The sequence below is a fragment of the Meriones unguiculatus genome, chromosome 2, assembly GCF_030254825.1.
Source record: "Meriones unguiculatus strain TT.TT164.6M chromosome 2, Bangor_MerUng_6.1, whole genome shotgun sequence".
NCBI classification, from domain to species: domain Eukaryota; kingdom Metazoa; phylum Chordata; class Mammalia; order Rodentia; family Muridae; genus Meriones; species Meriones unguiculatus.
The window spans coordinates 48,624,508-48,645,186 of record NC_083350.1 but is presented as its reverse complement, the minus strand read 5'-3'; the positions used below and the strand labels follow the sequence as shown (position 1 = coordinate 48,645,186).

Below are 20,679 nucleotides of genomic sequence, written 5' to 3'. Positions count from 1 at the left end.
AGATTCTAGATTAGCAAGACTCTGGGGACAGAGTTTGGGCAGCACTGGTGAATGCCACAGGCCTTCCTGTGGCTTAGCCCTTGCTCCTCTGCTTTCTGGCATATGAAGATAATCAGAGATCTCCACAAAGGTGAATAGGTTGTCATTATTTATAATAACAAAGGGAAGTAATATAAGTGACAAGTGTCCCTAAGTGATGATAGTTTGGTTGTTTTCACACAGCCATGAATTGTAACAACTACTAAACACTAGAGTGCTGATGGTTGCTTATTGACAGGTCATATTTTATAATAAACTTATATTGTGGGAAAAGCAAAATAGGATGTGCAAAACCCATACAGATGCATATGTACATAAAGCAATAATCTAGAATAGTCTCTAGCATGTTGGCAAGCGGGCATCACGATGAACAGTTTGATTCGGGTTGTGCCTGTTACTGTATCCTGATTTTGTGCAATAAGCTTGACTTCATTTGCAGCTACAATTAGAAACAATGAACCTTTTCTCTATATTTCACATAAATGTATACACATACATTTCTGCATTTAAAAGGTATCATGAGCACCACCTTTTTAAAAACCAAAAATGACCAGAGTAAATAGTCACCTGGCTTTGGCTGTTTGCATTGAAAGGACCCCCCAGTTCTTCCTGCTTAGCTGTCCTATGGAAAGTACATAGGACCACATAGATATTAAAGATACTGATTCCTGCTCTTAAATGTCTTATGCTATCAAATTCAGTATGTAACAACTTATGTTTTTATAGCAGAGACGTTTCTGTGTAAAAAGATCAGTCCCCAGCTCTTATGTTCATAATATTTTTCCCGGCAAAGGAAGGGAGTGAAGCAGAGTGTCAAGGCTGCGAGCAAAGAGGTTAAAGCCTCCCAGCCACACTGCATGTCTTCACGGAGCATGGCGACCCCTTCCACTTTGAACCCACTGTGGCAGGTTTCTCATTGAATGTCCTCTAGGCTTGTCTTTCTCAAAAGAGCTCCCCTACTAGAGAACCAGTATTTAGCCTACTAGCAGACAAGACATGAGAGCAAGGAGGAATATAGTGTGAAAACCTGGAGAGCTGACTTCAATCCCCAAGACCCACATAAAGATAGAAGGAGAGAACTGACTCTACAGAGCTGTCCTCTGACCTCTATATGTACACTGCGGCACTTAGGCTTTCGTGCACACATACACACAATGCTAGGTGGATGGATGGATGGATGGATGAAAGAAAGAAAAGAAGTTCGTTCTTAACCTCTTGAGGCATCTCCTCAGCCCCAGAAGAAGAAGAAAACAGGAAACAAGTTAGGAATCTGCCACAGAGGGCCTCTGAAAGGCTCTGCCCTGCAGACTGTCAAAGCAGACGCTGAGACTTATGGCCACTGTTGGGCGGAGTGCATGGAATCTTATGTAAGAAGTGGGAAATAGTAAGAGCTGAAGAGGACAGGAACCCCACAAGGAGAGCAACAGAACCAGAAAATTTGAACACAGGGGTCTTCCCAGGGACTCGTACTCCAACCAAGTACCAGGCATGGAGATAACCTAGAACCCCTGCACAGATGTATCCCATGGCAGTTCAGTGTCCAAGTGGGTTCCATAAGTAATGGGAAGAGGGACTGCTTCTGACATGAACTGATTGGCCTGCTCTTTGATCACCTCCCCCTGAGGGGAGAACAGTCTTACCAGGCCACAGAAGATGGCAATGCAGCCACTCCTGATGACATCTGATAGACTAAGATCAGAAGGAAGGAGAGGAGGACCTCCCCTATCAGTGGACTTGGGAAGGGGCATGTGTGAAGAAGGGGGAGGGAGGGTGGAATTGGGAGGGGAGGAGGGAGAGGCTTATGGGGGGATACAAAGTGAATAAAGTGTAATTAATAAAATTAAAAAAAAAAAGAAAACATGTTCGGATGATGAATGTGGTGGAAAGGCCACGTCTGGCAGTGATTTTCTTGCTGGAGGGTCCTGAAGTGCTATAGTAAAGGACAGAGAGTGTGAGCTGTAGTCTTTCTCGCTCTCTCTCTCTAAGGGTCTAGGTATGCATGGGAGCCCCTCCGGAATGACCTTTCCTAATCCTGTCTCTTTCCAAAGACCTCACCGCTACATACCCAAGCCAGATTGTTTCCACCATCTTAATACCTCACAGCAGGGATTCAGTTTCAGTATGTGAACACAGGTAGGATATACTTAACCCATGGCCAACTGAAAACTGAAAGTATTCCTCAAACAGAATTGCATCTGTAGCCAACACATGCAGACCTTTATTATTAAAAGATACTGTTTAGGAAAGAGAAACAGATATTTACGTAACATTTATTTTGCTTTATGGATCACAAATAATTTTCACAAGCTTCAATATTTAACACAAGGGGCTTAAGCTTCTGTGGATTTTGGTATCTTTGGGGGGTCCTGGTCCCCATCCTTCTCAGCGGGAGTAGGGTTGGTGACACCACTGGCTCTTAAGTGAAGGAATCAGTAGGAAGACAGGTACCACCTGCTGGCCTGTGGGATAAGAGGATGGGCTGCCACAGATGATGTCCCTCTCACCACAGAACCCAGGGGTTTTGGTGTTCTCTATCGGGGAGGGTGTCTGTGTTATGTTTACACCAATGCCTTCGGCGTTATAGATGGTGCAGCTACCAAGCACTGTGTACTTTAGCCCAAGTTCCATTCCAGAGCAGAATCATGCTCTCACAGCATTAGCCAAGCATAGCCTACTCCCAACAGCTGCCGTCTAGTAAACACTCAGTGCGCGCCAAGCTGTGATGGACTGAGCACATCTGTGTGTACAATCTACTTATTTCTCACCAGGCCCGGGGATATAAGCGTTACTAATGATCCCCATCTTGCAAGAGAGGAAAATGAGGCGCACAGAAGTTAAGTAAACCTCTCCAGGTGATATGGGGACAAAGTGGCAGAACCAGTATTCAGAGCACTACCTGAGGGCCACCTGCTCACAAACTCCCACACCGCACTGTTTATTCACTATTCTTAAAATATTCTTTTCATTTGGCGGTCTGTCTGTCAAGTAGGACAGGTATTCTCTAAAAACAGACAAGCCATCAAACTATTGAAAAGTTTCCAAACGCTTTTCTATGTAATGTGTGTTTATGAGCTCACGGAACTGGGATTTTGCCTGTCTCAGCAGATTGTGGGGCAATTCAAGCAAATTCCTTTTAAGTCTACTAAGTGTGAGGCAGGTTCCTTATGTCCACCAGGCTTGTTCAGTCAGCATACAGAGGCATGAGCCTCGCAGAGCAGCAGGGAGGGAGAAGCAGCAGGTACAGGCCTAACATTGCCACTCTAGGGTTTAGAAAATGGTTCAGCCTACCCAAGCCTCTGCTCACCCCTCTGTAGAAGCAAGGCCCCCTTCCCAGGGTGATTGACTACCAAGCCTCGGCTCATCCCCCTGTAGAACCAAGGCAGCCTTCCCAGGGTGATTGGCCAAGTCAGTGGCAAGGCCCAACCCAGCCCTGCCTTGTTAGCAGTGCACCATCTGGCCAGGGATAGCTGCTGCTTTAGAAGCGGGGCTTTGTGTTCGGGTCGTGTCTTGTCTCAACAGAGACCTAGTTTACTCTTGACCCTGATTCTCCTTTTCCAACTGCCATGAGACCAAAGTCTCAGTAACTTTAAACCCTGGACAGGAAAGTGAAGTACCGTGTTTCACAACACAGGGTCTCAACTACCCCAGCCCAGATTCCTTTATTCTTTAGACCAAATGGCAGATGAGCATTGAAAGTCTATCAGTTCACTGGATAAGGAGCTTAACATACTTGCTTTTTTAGAGCCAAAGTAGCAAAAGCTTATTCAAACAAGTTGTTTTTTATTTTTTATTTTTTAAATATACTTCTATTTTCCAAACGTGCAGTGTTTGAACCTGTTTGCGCATCTTTGTCAGCAGCTGTGGGATCTCTAGTAAATTGCCACGGCTTTGTGATTGGAAACCACCTCAGTCAGTCCTTCCAGAGTAGCTCCCAAAAGGCTGCCCTGAGGGCGGAACCTCGACTATCCAGTCTAGCAGGGGCCACACTGGAGGAATGAGCTTGTGGTTGGGAGTTTAGGGACAGAGTCTGTCTTGTATAGTTTTGTCAGAAAAGACAAGGCTGTGGAGCCTGTCTCAAAAGCTGCCTTGGACCTCTTCTTCTTGGCCTTACCCCCAGACTTGTTTGCTAGGTCTTTCTTTGTCTTTGTTGGCCAACTTTCTGGCCTTGTTCTTCTGGTCGTCTTAGGGTGACACAGCGAAGCTTGGGGAGCAGTGACAACCGCAGCAGCCTTACTGAGACGTCAAACCAAAAATGAAAACATTAGTTTTTTAAAGGGACAAAAATTGTACTAAGCATCCTAAGGTTCAAGCTGATTTGGACACAATAGAAACCTAGAGTCACTAGATTCTGTCTCTAGCTGTTCATCCAAACCATGATACAGGGAAAACATGGCATGTTCACTATAGGTCCTCGGGTCTCCGCCCATGGTGGCGCCTTCAGCTGCTTGCTAGTGTAAGAGTTCTTTCATTTTGGAAAGGCCACTCTGTTGTCTTCCATTTGTATAATTTGCTGAATTTATAGTTTCTAATATTCATCCTTTGGAGGGATTCTTCCAAGGGCTTCCCCTTCCATTTCCATAGCTTCCCAGGTGAGTGACAGAGAGCTCTAGTACAACCAGAGTACCACACTGTCATGTTAAGTCTGGGTGGCAGCAAGAAGAAAGGGCTGGGACATGTGTAGTGGGGTTGCCACTGCAGAAAGCTTGTTGTCACCTACATTTTAAGTGGATGAAAGTACAGGCTGGGAACAGGATGGACACCTTTGCAAGTGCACTACGTGTGATGACTAATCACATAGCAGATCAGATCGTCTCCTCAAGTGGAGATACAGCAGTCTGTACAAAGGAAGGAATCCTTTGCTTGGGTCATAGGTAATTTTTTTTTCAAAAAGGAAGAAGTACCTCCTACCCCTTTTAAGTGCACCTGAAATGTCACTGAAGGAAGAGGCAAGCATTTATTCCCCAGACAGAATGGTGTTTGCCAAGAAACAGGTGCTTACAGAATACGTCTGTTTAGCTGTTACCAGCTACTGCTGAGAACTCTGCCACAGCCAGGCCTTTTCCTACTGACTTACATATGATAGTGCCTTCTTTCAGAATAAGTCCCTTTTCATTAAGTCCACACAGTGTTCCGGGCCAACACACTATTCTTAAAAAGATGGTGAGGGGAGGAAATGAGTTGGGTTGGTTTTGATCCCAGATGGCAGACACTAAAAGATGCTCTATGGTTGATTTTATTAAGACCACAGCTTGAGTGTTGCCCCTAAAGAAGCTGCCCTGTCCACAGAATTCATACCACTCCATCTACCCTCCCATTCAGGCACCTACTTCCACAGCATCCTCATTGCAATCTCTCTTCTTAGCTCTTAATACCACCTAAAATGAATTTTTAAATTTTTGCTTATTTGCTTAAATTCTGTTGTTTTTATATTCATATCACATGTGATAGTTGCTAAACTTTAAAAATCACATTAATCAAAATAGTCTCAGACAAAGTGTTTGGGGCAGCAAATATGCTGCTTTAATATGCTTTTGTTGTTTCTATTAACTTATTTATAAAGTTAATTTCTGCCATAGTCATCTTATATTCAATACATCAGAAAGCACATCAAACAGAAATTCTACAAGGACAGCTATAAAAGCTGCACAAATGGGTATCTTTTCTTCCTCTTCCCTACCTTCATGTGTGCTCTCCTTGACCATGAGTGGCCTGCGAGCAGATGGAGTGCCGGCCTCATAAAAACCACCTAGGAATGCTGGGTAAATATTTATTATTAGGAAGTAAACAGAGCCAAGGCACAGTTCACTCTGCAGGCTCCGAATGGCTGAGGTTTTACTGTACCTTTGGAGTACAGGAGGAAAACCCTGGGTTTAGGATCAGAAAGCCTTCCTAATACAAGCCGTGCTGAGTAAGGGATTTGCTGTCATGATCAAATCCTTCACCAAGGAGGTAATTGCACCTTCGCTGACATGAGTGCAGCTCAGGCAGGCAGACAGCTGCTTTCTCATTCTTCTTATAACAGATGGTCCCACTGGACCAGCTTCTGGTGGTTTTTTGTTTGTTTGTTTGTTTTGAGGAAATATCCTCTAAAACAACCCAAAATATATATTTTTTATTATTTTTAGCACATGCTTCCTAAATAAAACAGGGGGCCTTCAGTAGATTGAGGGTGAAACATAGCAGGAAAATGCTGTAGGGAAAGATGCTTCCAGTTTGCTCAACTATCTATTGCCTGGTGTCAGGTACACCGGAGGAGAACCTGTGCCCTGTTCTTCAAGCGTGGATGAATTAAGACATTTCAAGGAAACTTCTAGAAGAAAAAAATATGAAAGCAAAAGCATACTTTACTTAGGAAAACATTTCTTATACATGACAACCAAAACACCATCTACAAGAGAAAACTTAGTGGACAAGATCATCAGAAGTTGGGCTTTTTAAAAGACGCTTGAGAAAAGAAAAATAAATGGCAAGGTACAGATGGGATATTATATTTGCAAATATCATCACTGATAAATAACTTGTGTTCACAATCTGTACAGAAATCTTACGAATTTTTAGGAAGACAGTAGGTGTTCCCACAATGCAATATGACTTGGCAATTTTAGATAAATTGACTAGCGTACATGCTGCAACATGAACAAACCTCATAAATATGCTGTGAAGGTAACAGTTCACAAAAGACCACACAAGATAGGCTTGTTTTTGTGAACTACCCAGGCAAGGCAAAACCATACGGCTAAAATGTTGACCAGTGTTTGCCCATGGCTGGGAGGAGAGCCTAACAGTTCGTAACAGGAAGGGCCTTACGAGGATGAGAGAAAGACACACACCTCAGTACTCTCAAAGCTGGACACTGAAAAGTGGAAAATTTCAGGGCGTCTCAGTCACACAACAAAAGCTCTGTTATTTAGGAGCACTGAATAATTCTGTTCCTGCTGATAGTTGTTTTTCTGTATATGACATAGACAAATGATAACACAATTAAGAGTTTAGAAGAATATGACTTGTGAGCATGCCACCTGAATGGGTGAGTGCATTTTTAGTTAACCAGTTAATTATTTAGTTCTTCAAAACAGTTAAATAGGTGTTCCAAAACTGTATGTCACACTTTTCCAAAAGTTAAAAGACATTTCCGAACTGTACGCAGGGGGTGCCCTGAGAGTGCCAAACTAATTTTAAAGGGTCCATGGATGAACTTATTGTGCCTCAATAATAATGATATTTTATTATTTAGAAAGGACTCGAATAGAGGTATATGTTTTATTAGAGACATCAATTTAAATAACTTAAAAATGTTATGGATTTAAAGCTTACATGTTATACCAGTCAGGTCTGAGTCATGGTACTGGACACGCATACGTGACCTGGGCCAGCACTGCGCGTTACTGGGTAGGAAGAATGAGGCCACTGGCTACTGAAACTGAACACCACAGCCCAGGGATTCATCCAACATGTCTATCTCCCCTCTTTCCTACCAGAAAAAAAAAAAAAAAAAGACTGTGGGAAACTCCCCTGCTCTCGTATCTCTAATTTCTTGAGTATAATCATCCCAGGATGGTAAACAAGTGGCAGGCTGTAGAGCTGTTATGACCAATCAGGATCAGCAGTTCCTTTTGACCCTGCATAATTCTGATTTTGGAATGTCAAGCTTCCCTGGCTGCCAGTAGCATGGCCCTTGGTCTCTGGTGGAAGCCTATTTCCCTTCCCAAAATGTTTTGCTTTAAGGCTGTGGAATCTTTTACTTCAATATAGCTTTTGAATATAGTTTAAAGAATATTGCCTTGTTACAGTACATAGGAAATTCAAAGAGGTTATAGTAACCAAATACAAGATAGAGTCAAGACCGGGAGAAAACTGTAGTCCTCCAGGCTTAAGAGGAGAAAGAAGCAACTCCTTGACTCCTTGAGATCTCAAAGAAGCGTCGGGAAGGAGGTGGTATTTGAAGCATGCTCTGAGTAACCGGGTAGGCAGGGACTAGCACAAGGACAAGAATACTAGATGCACAGGCACCAGCAGGAGCAAGAAGCTGGGAACGTAAAGCATGCCCAAGGCACACACCAGCTACAGCTGACATGACAACAGGATGGCAGCCTGAGGTTTCTGGGCCAGGTCCAGACAGGGTATGGCTGCAGTTTCTGCCTGTTTGCTTTCTTTGTGGCTTGTGAGATTAGAAAAACTTTCAGCGGTGATCAGTTAACATTTTAAATGGCTATACCTGGTACCTTCATAATATCCTCAAATTTGCTTATTGATTTGCCATCTCAACTGTTTACTTCATGGTCCTTCAGTGAAAAGATTGGGGAAGGCCTGCCTGGTGGCTCATGCCTGAGAGTCTCGGGGCTTGGGGCATGCAGTCAGGAGACTCCGGAATTCATGCACATTCTCAGCTATAAATCAAGTTCCAGGCCACGCCAGGCTGCGTGAGATGTGTCTCAAAGGGGAAAGGAGAAAGTAAGAAGGGATGGAAAAAGAATGGGGATGGGGGAGGCAGGATCTGTAAGAGGGCAAGAGGCTCTCAAGTTCAAAGCTACGAGGCCAGCTTAGACTATATATAGCAAGACACACACTCACACACTCTCAAAGGGCTTGGAGCAATAGTTCAAGGTAAGAATGCTCAGCTAGCATGCATGAGGCCCTGAGTTCATAGAAGAGGGATGGAAGCACAAAAGAGAGGAGTAATGAAAGGTGTTCTGGATTCTTACCATGAGAGGCCTTCAAATGAGGGTTGATAGGTAGGCTGGAAGGTTGGGATGAAAAGTTCTCAGTTCTGAGGTTCTAAAAGACCCCAGGACATCTAACCTTAAGTACAATTGGATCCAGCAGCTCAAATCAGTATTATGATTCCTTCTCATCCCTCTCTTTTTAAAACTTCAATTGCTGGCAAATAGTTGCCATGAAATTATGAAAAAAGATTTCTGTTCCCCCATCCCATGCCATGTAAGGTGTTAGATCCAGAAAAGGAGGGTCCATACGAGTGAGTACATGACGATTGGATGTGGCTTGTCTGTGGACCGGTCGCTGTGCTGGTGGCGAGGATTCTGATGGTCCAGCTTAGGGTCCCTGCCTGCCTGCAGTGATAGGAGGGAGACAGTTGGGGTGGGTGAGGACTTCTCCAGGTGAACCAGAGGAAGGGAGCTGGGGAAGCTGCTGTGCAGTGATAAACTAAAATTCCACGGGCAACTCCGCCAGGGGAAGGGACTTACATTACCTTTGTAAACAGTGGGAAGTGTCAGGCTTTATTGAGCAATGTGTTCAGGAGGTCTGTGTACCAATAGTGTGCTGTCGGATGGCTCAGAAGCAAGGCTGGCTGTTCCTTTGAGTCGCTTAGTCGTTGTCCTGCGAGGAGGAAACACTGAAGTGCTTCAAGCAGAGAAATTACAGGGTAAGATTTTATGTTTTGAAATTATCACCAAAATGGTTCCTCTAAGCTAAGCAGGCACACTTCATGGCGGGGAGAGGCAGGGGACACAAAACTGGAGGAGTGGGTCTGGAGAGGGAGTGGATATTATTAAAATATTCTGCACAGAATTCTCAAAGAAAGCAAAAAATAAAATAAAGTTTGTGTTTTGTTTTCTGTGTTAATTTTTGCTTAGTAATACGTAAATGGTCCAGAGTCAGTTTGAATCCACCTCAAATTTAGCAGAAACGGAAATGCTAAGCTTGTGATACCATAGTATGCTGTATTTACTTCTTCTGACTTTTTCATGTTTGAAGTATAAAAACTAGAAGAGAATATAAAGTCATCTTCCTTCCGTTTGTTTTTATTCACAGATGTTAAAATTCCTTTTTTTTTTTCTCCCTCTAAGTGGGAAGGTGACTTTGCTGGAAAATCATTCAAAAATTTTTACAGTCAACTCAGTAAGTTTCTCAGAACTAAAGGAACAAGGGGCAGAAAGATCATAGTCCAGGCCATTGCCCTCCTAATAGGAACATCTACTAGTATACTCATAGGAGGCAAGGAGGCAGGAGAGTTGCTGCTGTGGACGCTGGAGGAGCAGGGCCAGGCGCTGAGGAGAAAAAAGGGTAGACAAGAGGGTCGAGCAGCCTGAAATCAGAGCACAGCAATTTTCCACATGTTTAGACTACTAAATAAACAGCAGAACTCAAGGCAAGTTGGCCATTCACTTGGAAGGAAGGAAGGAGAGTGGGAGAGTGTTGGCCTTTTCATCAGAGTTGGTCTCTCCTTATCGCTCTGTCTCACAAGCCTTTTGTGGTATCCGGACCGGACCACAGTATGGTTTTAAGTATTTAACCCTCCGAGCCGTTGTCATTAGCCGAAAACCTTTTCTATTGCTGGAAGCTCTGAACACAGAGAATTATTTTAGGCTCCTTATTTTATCGTTACAGGATTACTGTAAAGCTGAAAAATCTGGGACCACCACTGCTAATTTTAGATATTCTTTTGTTTTCACTAGCCAACATTTCGACTCATTAAAAAATTTCCCCTGTTCGCCTCTGAGTAGTCCAAACAGGAAATCTTCCCTGAGAGTAGGCTGTATAGAAAAGTGTGCCAGATGGTCCGGCCTCTCAGTGTGTCCTTAGCATACTGTTCAGCCTACTCAGAATGTGACATCAGAGACATCCTCCCTGACTTCCCCGTGCTGCAGTGAAGAAAAGCGGCTATAGATTTATTGTAACAACTTCACTAAAGAGAGAAGACAAAGTCCCTAGAACAATCCACACAAGCTCGCACTGAGCTGGGCAGGGTAGGGAGGTCAGTTGGTGTGCATAGAAGCTGCGCAGTAGGGCTCTTAATTACACTTGGCTGAAAGGGTGGAGAACAGTTTGGTTGGGAACTGCCAGCTGGAAATGCAACCCACATCATGGATTGGTGCCACACATCCAGACTATGCTTTGGCCTTCTCAAACATCCTGAAGAATACAGTGAACACTTTGGATGGCAGACAATACAGAAAACAATTTAAAAGGACAAAGACTATGCTTGTCTCTGGACAAGGGAACTTTGGACTTTCTGCTCAATTCTACTCTAAAGCTATAACTACTTAAAACATAAAGCTTACGTTAATACACACACACACACACACGTGCGTGCTACAAGATGCCTTTAAGTTCAGCACCCCTGGAGAATGTGACTAGTGTGTCACACTTACAGCCTGTGTTTTAAGGTAGCTTTAAAACATACTTTATAGTGAAAAAGGTACATAAGATGTGAGACTATGACTTACTAGTTATCATTCAGCAAATAGCCACAAATCACCACCCAGGCTAGAAGTCCAACAGTACCGTTGTCTGTGCCTCTGGCCTTCTCTGTGTCAGCCACCTTTCTCTGAAAATGGTGAGCACAGATCTGATGTTTGCAGTAATCACTTCCTTATTTTGACTGACATTTTTTACCTCCTAAATGCAGTTGTTTACTCTCTGTAAAGTCATCAAACTGGCCAGAACCCAGTCTTTGGTCCTCAGGGAAATACAAGTTAAGATTTCCATGAGAACTTCTTTTCAGAACGTTTTCATCAGTTAATTGATACAAATCATGTTTTAATGTGTATCTCTGTGTAAGGCCCTCCTTTTACTATATTGTTGGTTAGCATACTCAGTGATCTACAGCTTTGTATCTCTACCCGAATGAAGCCACCCCAAACACGTGTTCTCTTGTGGGGCCCATCACAGCCTTCTTCTGCTTAGGAACAGCAGAAAGCACTTCAGCGGTATGCTGAAAGGTGGGGATATTTTGAACAGTGACATTTTCAATAAGGAATATTTATACAGATGGGGCTGGAGCGATGGCTCATTGGCTAAGAGCACTTGTTGCTCTTGCAGAGGACCCAGATGCAGTTCCCAGTGCTCACATGTATCTGTCTATCACAGCTATCTATAACTCCTGGTCCAGGGGATCCAACCCCTCTCCTAACCTCCCCCGATACTAGGCATGTATGTGGTACAATACATACCTGCAGCCAAAACACCCATACACGTAAAATAAGAATAAATAAAACCTGTAAGCATTACAAAGATGTGGTACCCCACACTCCTTGAAAGGGTGCGCACAGTGAGAAAGCTGCAGCAAGGAGGCTCAACCGTACCTCGCCAGAGCACAGTCACTCAGAGTTTTCACTTCTCCCAGGCGGCTACTCCACTGCCCTCAAAAGCACCCCAATTGTTTGCTTGCTTGTTTTCAGTGTTAGAAGTAAGCTGTAGAGAGCAGGTAAATTTGGGAGTGGGGATCTGGGAATAATGAAGATAGCATGTTTCCGTAGACGCAGTATTTATTCAAATGGTTTGTAGTTGACTCTCCCCTGCTCTGTGCTCTTAAGGGCCATTCACATGCACATGGCTCATTCATCTTTCTTGTGATAAAATGTGCTGTTGCACCAAGACACTGGAAACATTTTCCATTCTTCCTGTTTCTGAAACTTGACGGTTCCACCTTTCACTCTTCCAAATGAATTGTGCTGCACCTTCTGGGCAGAGGTGGTGCAGGGGACAGCTTTAGATGTGGCTCCTGAGCGTTTATTTTTAGATAGGATACTCAGTCCTCATTGGCCTGGAGCTCTCCAGATAAGCTGAGTTAGCTGGCCATTGGACCCTATGGATCCGCCTGCCTCTGCCTCACCAGGCTGTAAGTTCAGGTGAACCCCCCCCCCACCTCCCATGCCTGGCATTTTCCGGGCAGGGAACTCAGGTGCTTGTGCATGCAGGGCGAGCGCTTCACACCTGAGCCATCTCCTCAGTCCTGCTCTGCATGATCTCCTCACATTTATATCTGAATACCAGGACACACATACACAGTCCTTTAGGGTGTACCCTGGAAATGTGGCTGCTGGACCATAGATGACATCTTCAGTGTGCTCAGAATGGGTGTAGCTATCTGTTTCTAGCTCTCCTTCAATAGAATGCAGTGGTTTGGGGTATCCCACGTGACAAACATCAGTGTCGATGTCCACCCTCTAGTCATTTGATGAATGTGTATGATTGTCTCACTGTGGCTCTCATGTACTCTTCCTGGCCTACAGAAAAGCACAACTTCTTTTTTATTTTATTATTTATTTTTTTTGTTTTCCCCTGTAAAGTCTCTACTTAGGTTTCTTGCCCGTTGTCCATTGATGCCTCTTATTTATTAATAGTAGTTCTTCATGTAGTCTAACTATGGGTGTTGTGTTTATTTATATGTCACAGGCCTTTCTCCTCTCTTTTCATGTTATCTTTAATGAACACACACTTGTTTGGTTTTTACTGGCAGGAGGGCCAGGATTGTGTTTATTTTTGTTCTTGTTTTGAAGCAGGGTCATACTGACATTGAACTCTCTTTGTGGCCCAGGCTGGCCTCTACTCAAAATCCTTCTGCCTCAGCCTCCCAAGCATTAGGATTACAGGCATATATAACTCTAACTGGCTCAAAGTCAGTATTTTAATTCAGTCAAGTACACCTGTATTTTCCCTGACACAACTCCATTGGATAAATCCAACATGATTTTATCTTCTATAACCTTTATTGTTTGACTTTGGTATTAAGATCTGTTATCTACCTGGGAATCATTTGATTTGTATGGTGTGAGATAGGAGGTCCAGTGTCATTAGGTATCCAGTTATTCTGTCGCTATTCATAAAAGGGCACTTTACGGTATTTTATTTTAGAGACTCTGATATGCAAGTGCTATTTTATATCATTCTTCCCTTGTACTTGCAAATTTCATTTTAAGAACCATGTTACGACTCCCTGACATTAGAACAACTGCTGCAATGTACTATAGAACAGAAAATTAAGCCCACTGTGTCTTTTCTTTTATTTCTGTTTCAAGAATTTTGTTTTGTAAGTAAAAATATTCATTCGCTAGACAATGACAGTTTTCCTATATTCAGTTTAAGATAGCAGTATGCCTGTTAAGGAGGGACCGGGACCTCTTAGTAGCCATTCAAATAGTCTGTAACAGCCAATGTTAAACTCTCATAGTCCTTCCTCCAAAACAGAGGCCTTGCTTAAGGTATCCTACAAACAGCTTTATAACTTACGAATTTTCTTTGGTTGAAAGGGAACAAATATATTTAATTTTAGGAACCAGTCTTTGTGCCCGAGTGTACGATTATCAAACAGGAAGAACTGAGCTCACTGTGTGTTATGAGCATGCGCAGCTGAAGCACTGGGTCCAGTGGTTCTGTCCATTGAGGGTTCTCTTTGTGACTGAACTAGGACTCTTGTCTCATTTAGAGTTGAGAGTTCCTCTCTCTGACTCGTTTTGTAGTATTCACCTGGGAAGACTTACACTATTCACTGAGAGACAGTACTACAGTCTACTGATGGGCAGTAGACAACAGTGCTAATAGTGTCGGTTTTCTCTAAACCCTGCATGACTCACCATTCCCACCCACACCATCCGAGTCTCAGGCTGATTTGAAACTTAACCTTCAGAATTTTTTCAGCTGGAAAACAGAATAGCTGTTGTGGATTAGTCAAGTATTTTAATACAGATTATTAGAAAAGTGTTTTTGAAAGTAACTGTCCATAATTGTTAAGACTCTAAGGGAATTTTGTCAGCCAGAGTTCATTAAGACAAGGAACAGCTATGTAATTATCAGAACTTAAAAGTACATAAAGTATAATAGATGAGGAGAAAGAATCTGTATAAATACCTAGACACACTTATAAGTCAAGAAGGGACACAGTATGAGGCTCAAGGCATATGAGCTCTTTTTTTTTTTTCTACTTGTAAAGTTGAAAATGAATTTTTTAAGTTCCTAAAGGTTGGCATGTACATAGTTTCTGTTATAAAAAGTTGAGTAGGGACACACATGAAGGAATCTACACTTTTCAGTTTTCAAGTGATTACAGTTTTACTTTGGTATCATTTTCTCTGATCCACTATTGTCATCCTGTTGATCAGTGCTCCTTTCAACCCTGTTGGCCCAATTAGCTTGATTTCCTTTCTCTTTTTATGATATTCTAAGTCAAATCATAAATTGATGTTTTCCAGTGAAGAGGCACCCACTGATCTGGAATTCTATTACCTAAGGTGCTTTTGTTTTTTTCCTCTCCTTATTGGGTAGACAATAAGAACAGCTCCTCTTTGGCCTTTATGGCTTCCATCTCAATTCCAGGTCTGAAGGAGAGGTCAGCCCTGGCCCAGGCCTGAACTACAAGCATGTGTGCTACAGATCATGGGCTACTTCTGACAGTCATAAATGCAAGTTTTACGTCTTCCCCACAGAGTGATGCTGGCTCAGAGCCTTTGGCCCCTGCTTATTCCTTCTGTTGGAGAGTTCTAGGCTATCTGAGTACTCACTACTTCCATTTCTCTTGATGCAGCCCCACCATTAGACTAGGCTTCAATGGCGCTAGGTGTGGTTTTCCATCTGTCCATGTGCTTGTGTCCTTTCCTCACTTCTTATCCTAATGCCCATTGGAGAATTAACTATTGCTTCTGTGTAGAAACAGAACCCCGGGAGGAACTCATGTTCACTTTTACATCACTGGAAATGCCAGGAAACAGGGGGTATCTAAGCTAATCTTAAACCAAAGCACCCGATCTAGTCTTTGGACACAAGGATGCTCAGTGCTGCTGGAATGCATTCATGGGGCTTTTTTTAAAAAGCTATTTGGCAGGATATATGATGACCCTTAAAATACGATTAACCTTTTACCCACTAATGTTACTTCCAGGAATTTATGCTAAGGAAACAATTGGTGACACACAGGCAGTGATCCTGTACAAGGATGTGATAGCAGCACTGTTTGTACTAGCTAAAAGGGACTAGCAATCTGTATGTCCCAGAGAGAGGACGGCTGCATAGATCGGGTATGTCATATAACAGAGTGCCCTGTAGCCACTGAGAAATGTACCAAAGCCTATTAAATGACGTTGGAAATCCTTCTATTGAGTAACTAAAAAGAAAAACAAAACAACCCCCCCCCAACAAAACAGCCTTATATCGTTTGCATAGTATTACGTTGATCCCAAAAGGCAGAAGATATTTGCTAAGATGTTAAAATTATCAGTGGTGTAAATTATATATAGCTTCATTGCTTTTTTGTTTTACATATTTTCTATTTTCAGACAAAGCCATAATTTGGTTATAAGAATGTGGAAAAATTAACTTTCTTCTCCCTCTCCCTCCTGTGCTGTGGATTGAACCCAGGGCCTTGTATGTCATAGATAAACATGCTGTGGCCTACAGCCCTCTCTCCCAAGGTAAACTTCCTTTTGATTTGTGAGCTTATGCCTCCAGTAAGAGCACCCTTCCTCTTACACAAGCTCTGTAATGGCGGTGTGAAGACCTGAAAGGGTCCCCTGCATCTCTCTTGGGACTGGGAGCCTGCCCGGGTGGCACTGTTCACAGCATGACAAGCGTGCCCTGGCTGGCACATCACACGTTCCATTTTCCAAGTGAGTCACCACGGAAGGGTGTCGAGCTGATGACATTGCTGCACACTGTACTTGAACTATCAGCCGAAACCTCACATGCTGCCAAGCTTCAGCTTATCTCCCTAAACTGTTCCTCTCTCACTATGTGGAATGTGAAAGGAACTGCCGAGGCAGACAGCTCCTTTTGAGGACACCGTGGGCCAGCACGCTACAGCTGATGCAAGCCTCCCAGTTGGATGCAAACCAGTCCAGCAAATCTGTCCCTTCCATGTTAAAGTTGAAGCTGTTATTGCTTTAGTTGTGCCTTGATGAAGGCTTGGCAGGACTCCAGGAATATTTAGGGTGAAAGATATGCTGCGGTATTCAACTGGGAAATACCCAGCTGGGCTGAGGGTTCTAAGAAGCCATTATAGGGGTCATCTGCTAAAATTGTAGTTAGAAAGTCATTTCCTCCCTTTTAACCTCGATTGTTTGTTATGTTTGGCTTTGTTAGTGGGAAAAGAATCGAGAATTTTTTATTGGAGGTTTTAGGGCTGGAGGTGCAATTGACTGTTTTCTGTTGGCCTGAATTGTTTGGGATTGTTATGGTGTAAGAATGTTTTGGTTGGTTTGTTTGTTGGTAATTCTTATTATTTTAATAAGTAACCCAACCAGTCATTGCTGTAGGAAAGTGGAAATTGATGGTTATACATATATGGGCATCATGACCATGATCATCATCACCATCATCATCATCCCTGTCATGTTGTATGAATTCCATCGAAACTATAGTGAATATTTCAGTGTCTCTTAGATGATATGCATACAACCATTCTGTTGTTATAAGCTTGATTTGGTATATAAAGATGTGCACTGGTATTGTTGATAGGGACATTTATGAGGTGTCTCTGCAGTACAAATTGAGAGGCATAATTGCTTTAGTAGTTGAAAACATCATGAAAGTACTGTGGAGTGTACGTTTTATTATTACATGAATGCCAGCACAGTGGTAATAGATTTTAAACTGTGGTCATTTCATAGCAAATAAATGTTATTGCTGTGACTAAGACAAGCAAATAAAATGCTGTTAGACATTCAAAGGAGCAGTTAATGTTATGGCCGTTGATCTGGGACGTGAAGAGTCACTTCTTAACAACAGTTATGATTGCCCTGCATTCTAGCCTCGCCCCCCGATGATTTCAGCCATGTTTTCCTGGCCGGGAACAGCTGAGATGTCTGAGGTTGTAGAACAACACTCAGAACCCCATATTGTGTTCCCAGACTATACTTCCCGTAGAGATGAGATAGGGAGCTAGCAGCGTTTCCTCAATAAAGAAGTAATGTTAAACTACTTTGTAGACCCTTTTGAATTGTCCTGTGGTGTTGCTACAGGAACAGCTCAGGGCAGGCCTCTGAGCCTGAGTTGTTTCCTTAGCCCTCCCCTGCTACCACTTAGTTTTTTGGGTTTTGGCCATGATTCAAGAGTCCTTTTCAGGCCCTTCTGACTGGCATAGTATGGAGTGGGACAGAGAGAGGCCTGAGGAAGCATGGCCTTAGCTATCAGCACAGTACTAAGGAAGACTGCACAACATGGGTATGTGACTGCTCCTGGAACCAGAGTGAGAGTCATCAGGGGCTGATGCCGAGCTTGTAGTAAGAGTCACTGGAAACCACTAATGATTCTTACAGTCTCGCTGTCGGTTTTCTTTATAGCCTATTGCATCTTGTTAAATATGCTTTAAGCTCTTTGAAGCCAGGGACATTGGCAAATTGTACTTATTGTCTTGCTCATTCTGGGTGTTTATCAATGAGTCTTTGGTGGATTGGAAAGGTTGTAAAGCTTATTTTTTCCCCTTGTATGACTCGTATCTGCTCTATGAGTCTACCAGACAGGACACTGGAGGCAGGACTGGGGAGTCTATTGGGATTTACTATGCGTTGAGTCTGAGTCTGCTGCTATGTTTCCATTCTCCCTTGCGCATGTGGTAGGCATCTGAAGGAAACTCATAAATCAGTGAGTAAGAGAACCGCTAATACCATGGCTAGGTCTGTTAAGCTTTTCAAGGCCTGGAGGAACAGAGTAAGTAAGACCTGCTTTTCTAGAGACAGAACACTGGCAATGAGAGCCCAGGCTTTGTGTCAGGGTATTGGGTAAATCTCAGCCCTACACTTAAAGGCTGGCAAGCCTAACTAGCATAGCCCAGAGCTTCACACGTGTGAAGTGGAAATTCCAGCAGTGCCGGTCAATGGGTTTGCTGAACAGTTAGTGAGTGCCACTCGTGTGCTCACCGGTTATCCCTTCAATACCTGCAGGAATTACAAAGATGATCCCAGCTACAGCAAAGGAACAGAACTTCCCCCCTCATAGGAGACATGGTCTAGAGATGTAATACTCATGATGGCACTTAATAAATGTTTCGTCAGATTCATTGAAGGATATTAACTCCACACAGAGAGTTTTCTCTAAATGCTGCCACAGGTCTTCATGTTACAGAATAACATGTACATATACATGCATACACACACACTCACACACATATTCTTGCTAAACTCCCATCTGCAGCTGTCCTTTAGGACTGAACTCTGTACATTTCACTTCCATAAAGAGCTTTGTTTGAACAGCCCGGCAGCCAGCTAAAGATTCAGGGACTGTAGGTTGGTTGTATGGCTAGTTGGGCTCCCCACCTTCTCAGCCATCTGTGTTTGCACTTCCTGTGACATAATGTGACTTCACCTAGGTGCTAAGGTATTCGTATAATTTGCAGAAATAAGTCAAATGGCCAGCATGGCCAATTAAAATCTACAAACCAGATAATGGTGAGTGATTTCATCCTTTCTCCAAGCCTGTGGTCAGCTTCCCATCAAATAACAAAATGGACAAATGTGAGGTTCTGGATCCTTTTTTTTAAAATTGCCTTTTCACTAAGGCTATTCTTTGAGCATCAAAACCCACAAGAAAAACGACAGTCCTAGACAGCACGCCTGCAGGGTGCTGCACACAGCCGTAAGTGCTGTCTCTGAAAGGTGTGTGTCCATCTTGCCTCTGTCCCCTAGCATGTTCCTAACGCACACTCAGACCTCCAATGGCACACAGCCCATGTAGTTAAAAATGTAAACAGGAAATTGTCTTCTGGATAAATGGCCTTTGTGGCCCAGAAAAATATTCATTTCTGCTGAGACATAACTTTAAAAGCACACAACAGTAAGGCTAAATGCTGGCTGAGTGTGAGCTGAGCTTCTAACAAAGTGGGCAACAGGACACACGGATACCGACTGATTCATGTATATGGGTCCAACACGTGCTCACCCATGTCCTGTGGTACAATAGATCATGAAGAAGCTTGGGTCACCTAGCAGGCAGCTGTGAGATGGCCAGAGGCATGTCTGTGCAACGAGACATCAAGGCAAATGCATTCTGTGGAAGATGCAGAGGACTGACCTGGAGCACGGAGACTTAGCAGCATGCCTCTGGACTTTGGTGCTCCCATGTTCTGCTACAGCTCCCTGTCATTTGGCCTCCCATGAACCTCCTGTGCTCCCACTGTGGCTTCCCCATGTGCTGATGAGTTTTCTGATTGTTATGTCTTGCAGCCCCCCGAATCCAAGCCCAACTTCACCCCTCTCGCCATCATGGCCCATGTTCTCGGCGCCATCCAGCCCTATGCCCACCTCATCCACGTCCAGCGACTCATCCCCCATCAGGTCTGTTGCAGGGTTTGTTTGGTTTTCTGTTGCTGCTGTTGTTCTCTCATTGGCTTGGTCCTCTCTTCATGCAGTGTTCAGCCTCCTCGTCAACTTTGTTCCCTGCCATCCAAACCTGCACTTGCTTTTTGACAGGCCAGAAGAAGCAGTTCGTGAAGACTCCAGGTAAAACTACGGATGGGGACTGACCAGCCCCCACTTATGCAGAGCTGCTCAGGGACACTGGGGGCCTCCTCTGCTCTCCTGCAATTTCATCCTAAGAAAGCAAGCCAAGAGGCACAATATGCATGACCTTGCATGGCATTTTTAATATCCTTTCTAACCCTTACTCACAGTTTTGAGTTAATCTCTGGTGCCCGGATTTGGGGAACAGGGATCTGCAAATGTAGCACTCCTGTTCCGAATGGTTTTCTGAGACATCTGGGCTCTCCATGGTTTGATAGAAGATAGTATTCTAGGGAGCAATGTTGAGACATGGACTGGCCTTTCCTTGTCTCATTTTTATCATTTGGTATCTGGCACCATTTGCGTGTGGGTTGGGCCAATATTTGTGAGCCCTGACACCTGGTCACTGAGACCAGATCCCTTGAGCGAGAGAATGTAACACAGAATAAAAGACCGAGACATGAAGTACTTGCTT

At 43.6% G+C, this 20,679-nt stretch overlaps 1 protein-coding gene across 4 annotated transcripts in view; it reads left to right on the top strand.

The window, feature by feature from the left end:
* Nucleotides 1–20,679, top strand: part of Arhgap26 (Rho GTPase activating protein 26) — a 387,586-nt gene that overhangs the window by 348,317 nt on the left and 18,590 nt on the right. The window contains exons 21-22 of one of the 4 annotated variants that reach the window (XM_021642212.2): nt 19,929–20,039; nt 20,175–20,204. The exons of 1 other annotated variant lie outside the window; for it this stretch is intronic. In XM_021642212.2, coding sequence (XP_021497887.1) covers nt 19,929–20,039; nt 20,175–20,204 — 141 coding nt within the window. Of the gene's footprint in view, nt 1–19,928; nt 20,205–20,679 lie in introns of all 4 variants that reach the window. 2 more of the 4 variants (XM_021642211.2, XM_021642213.2) reach the window with 2 other exon arrangements.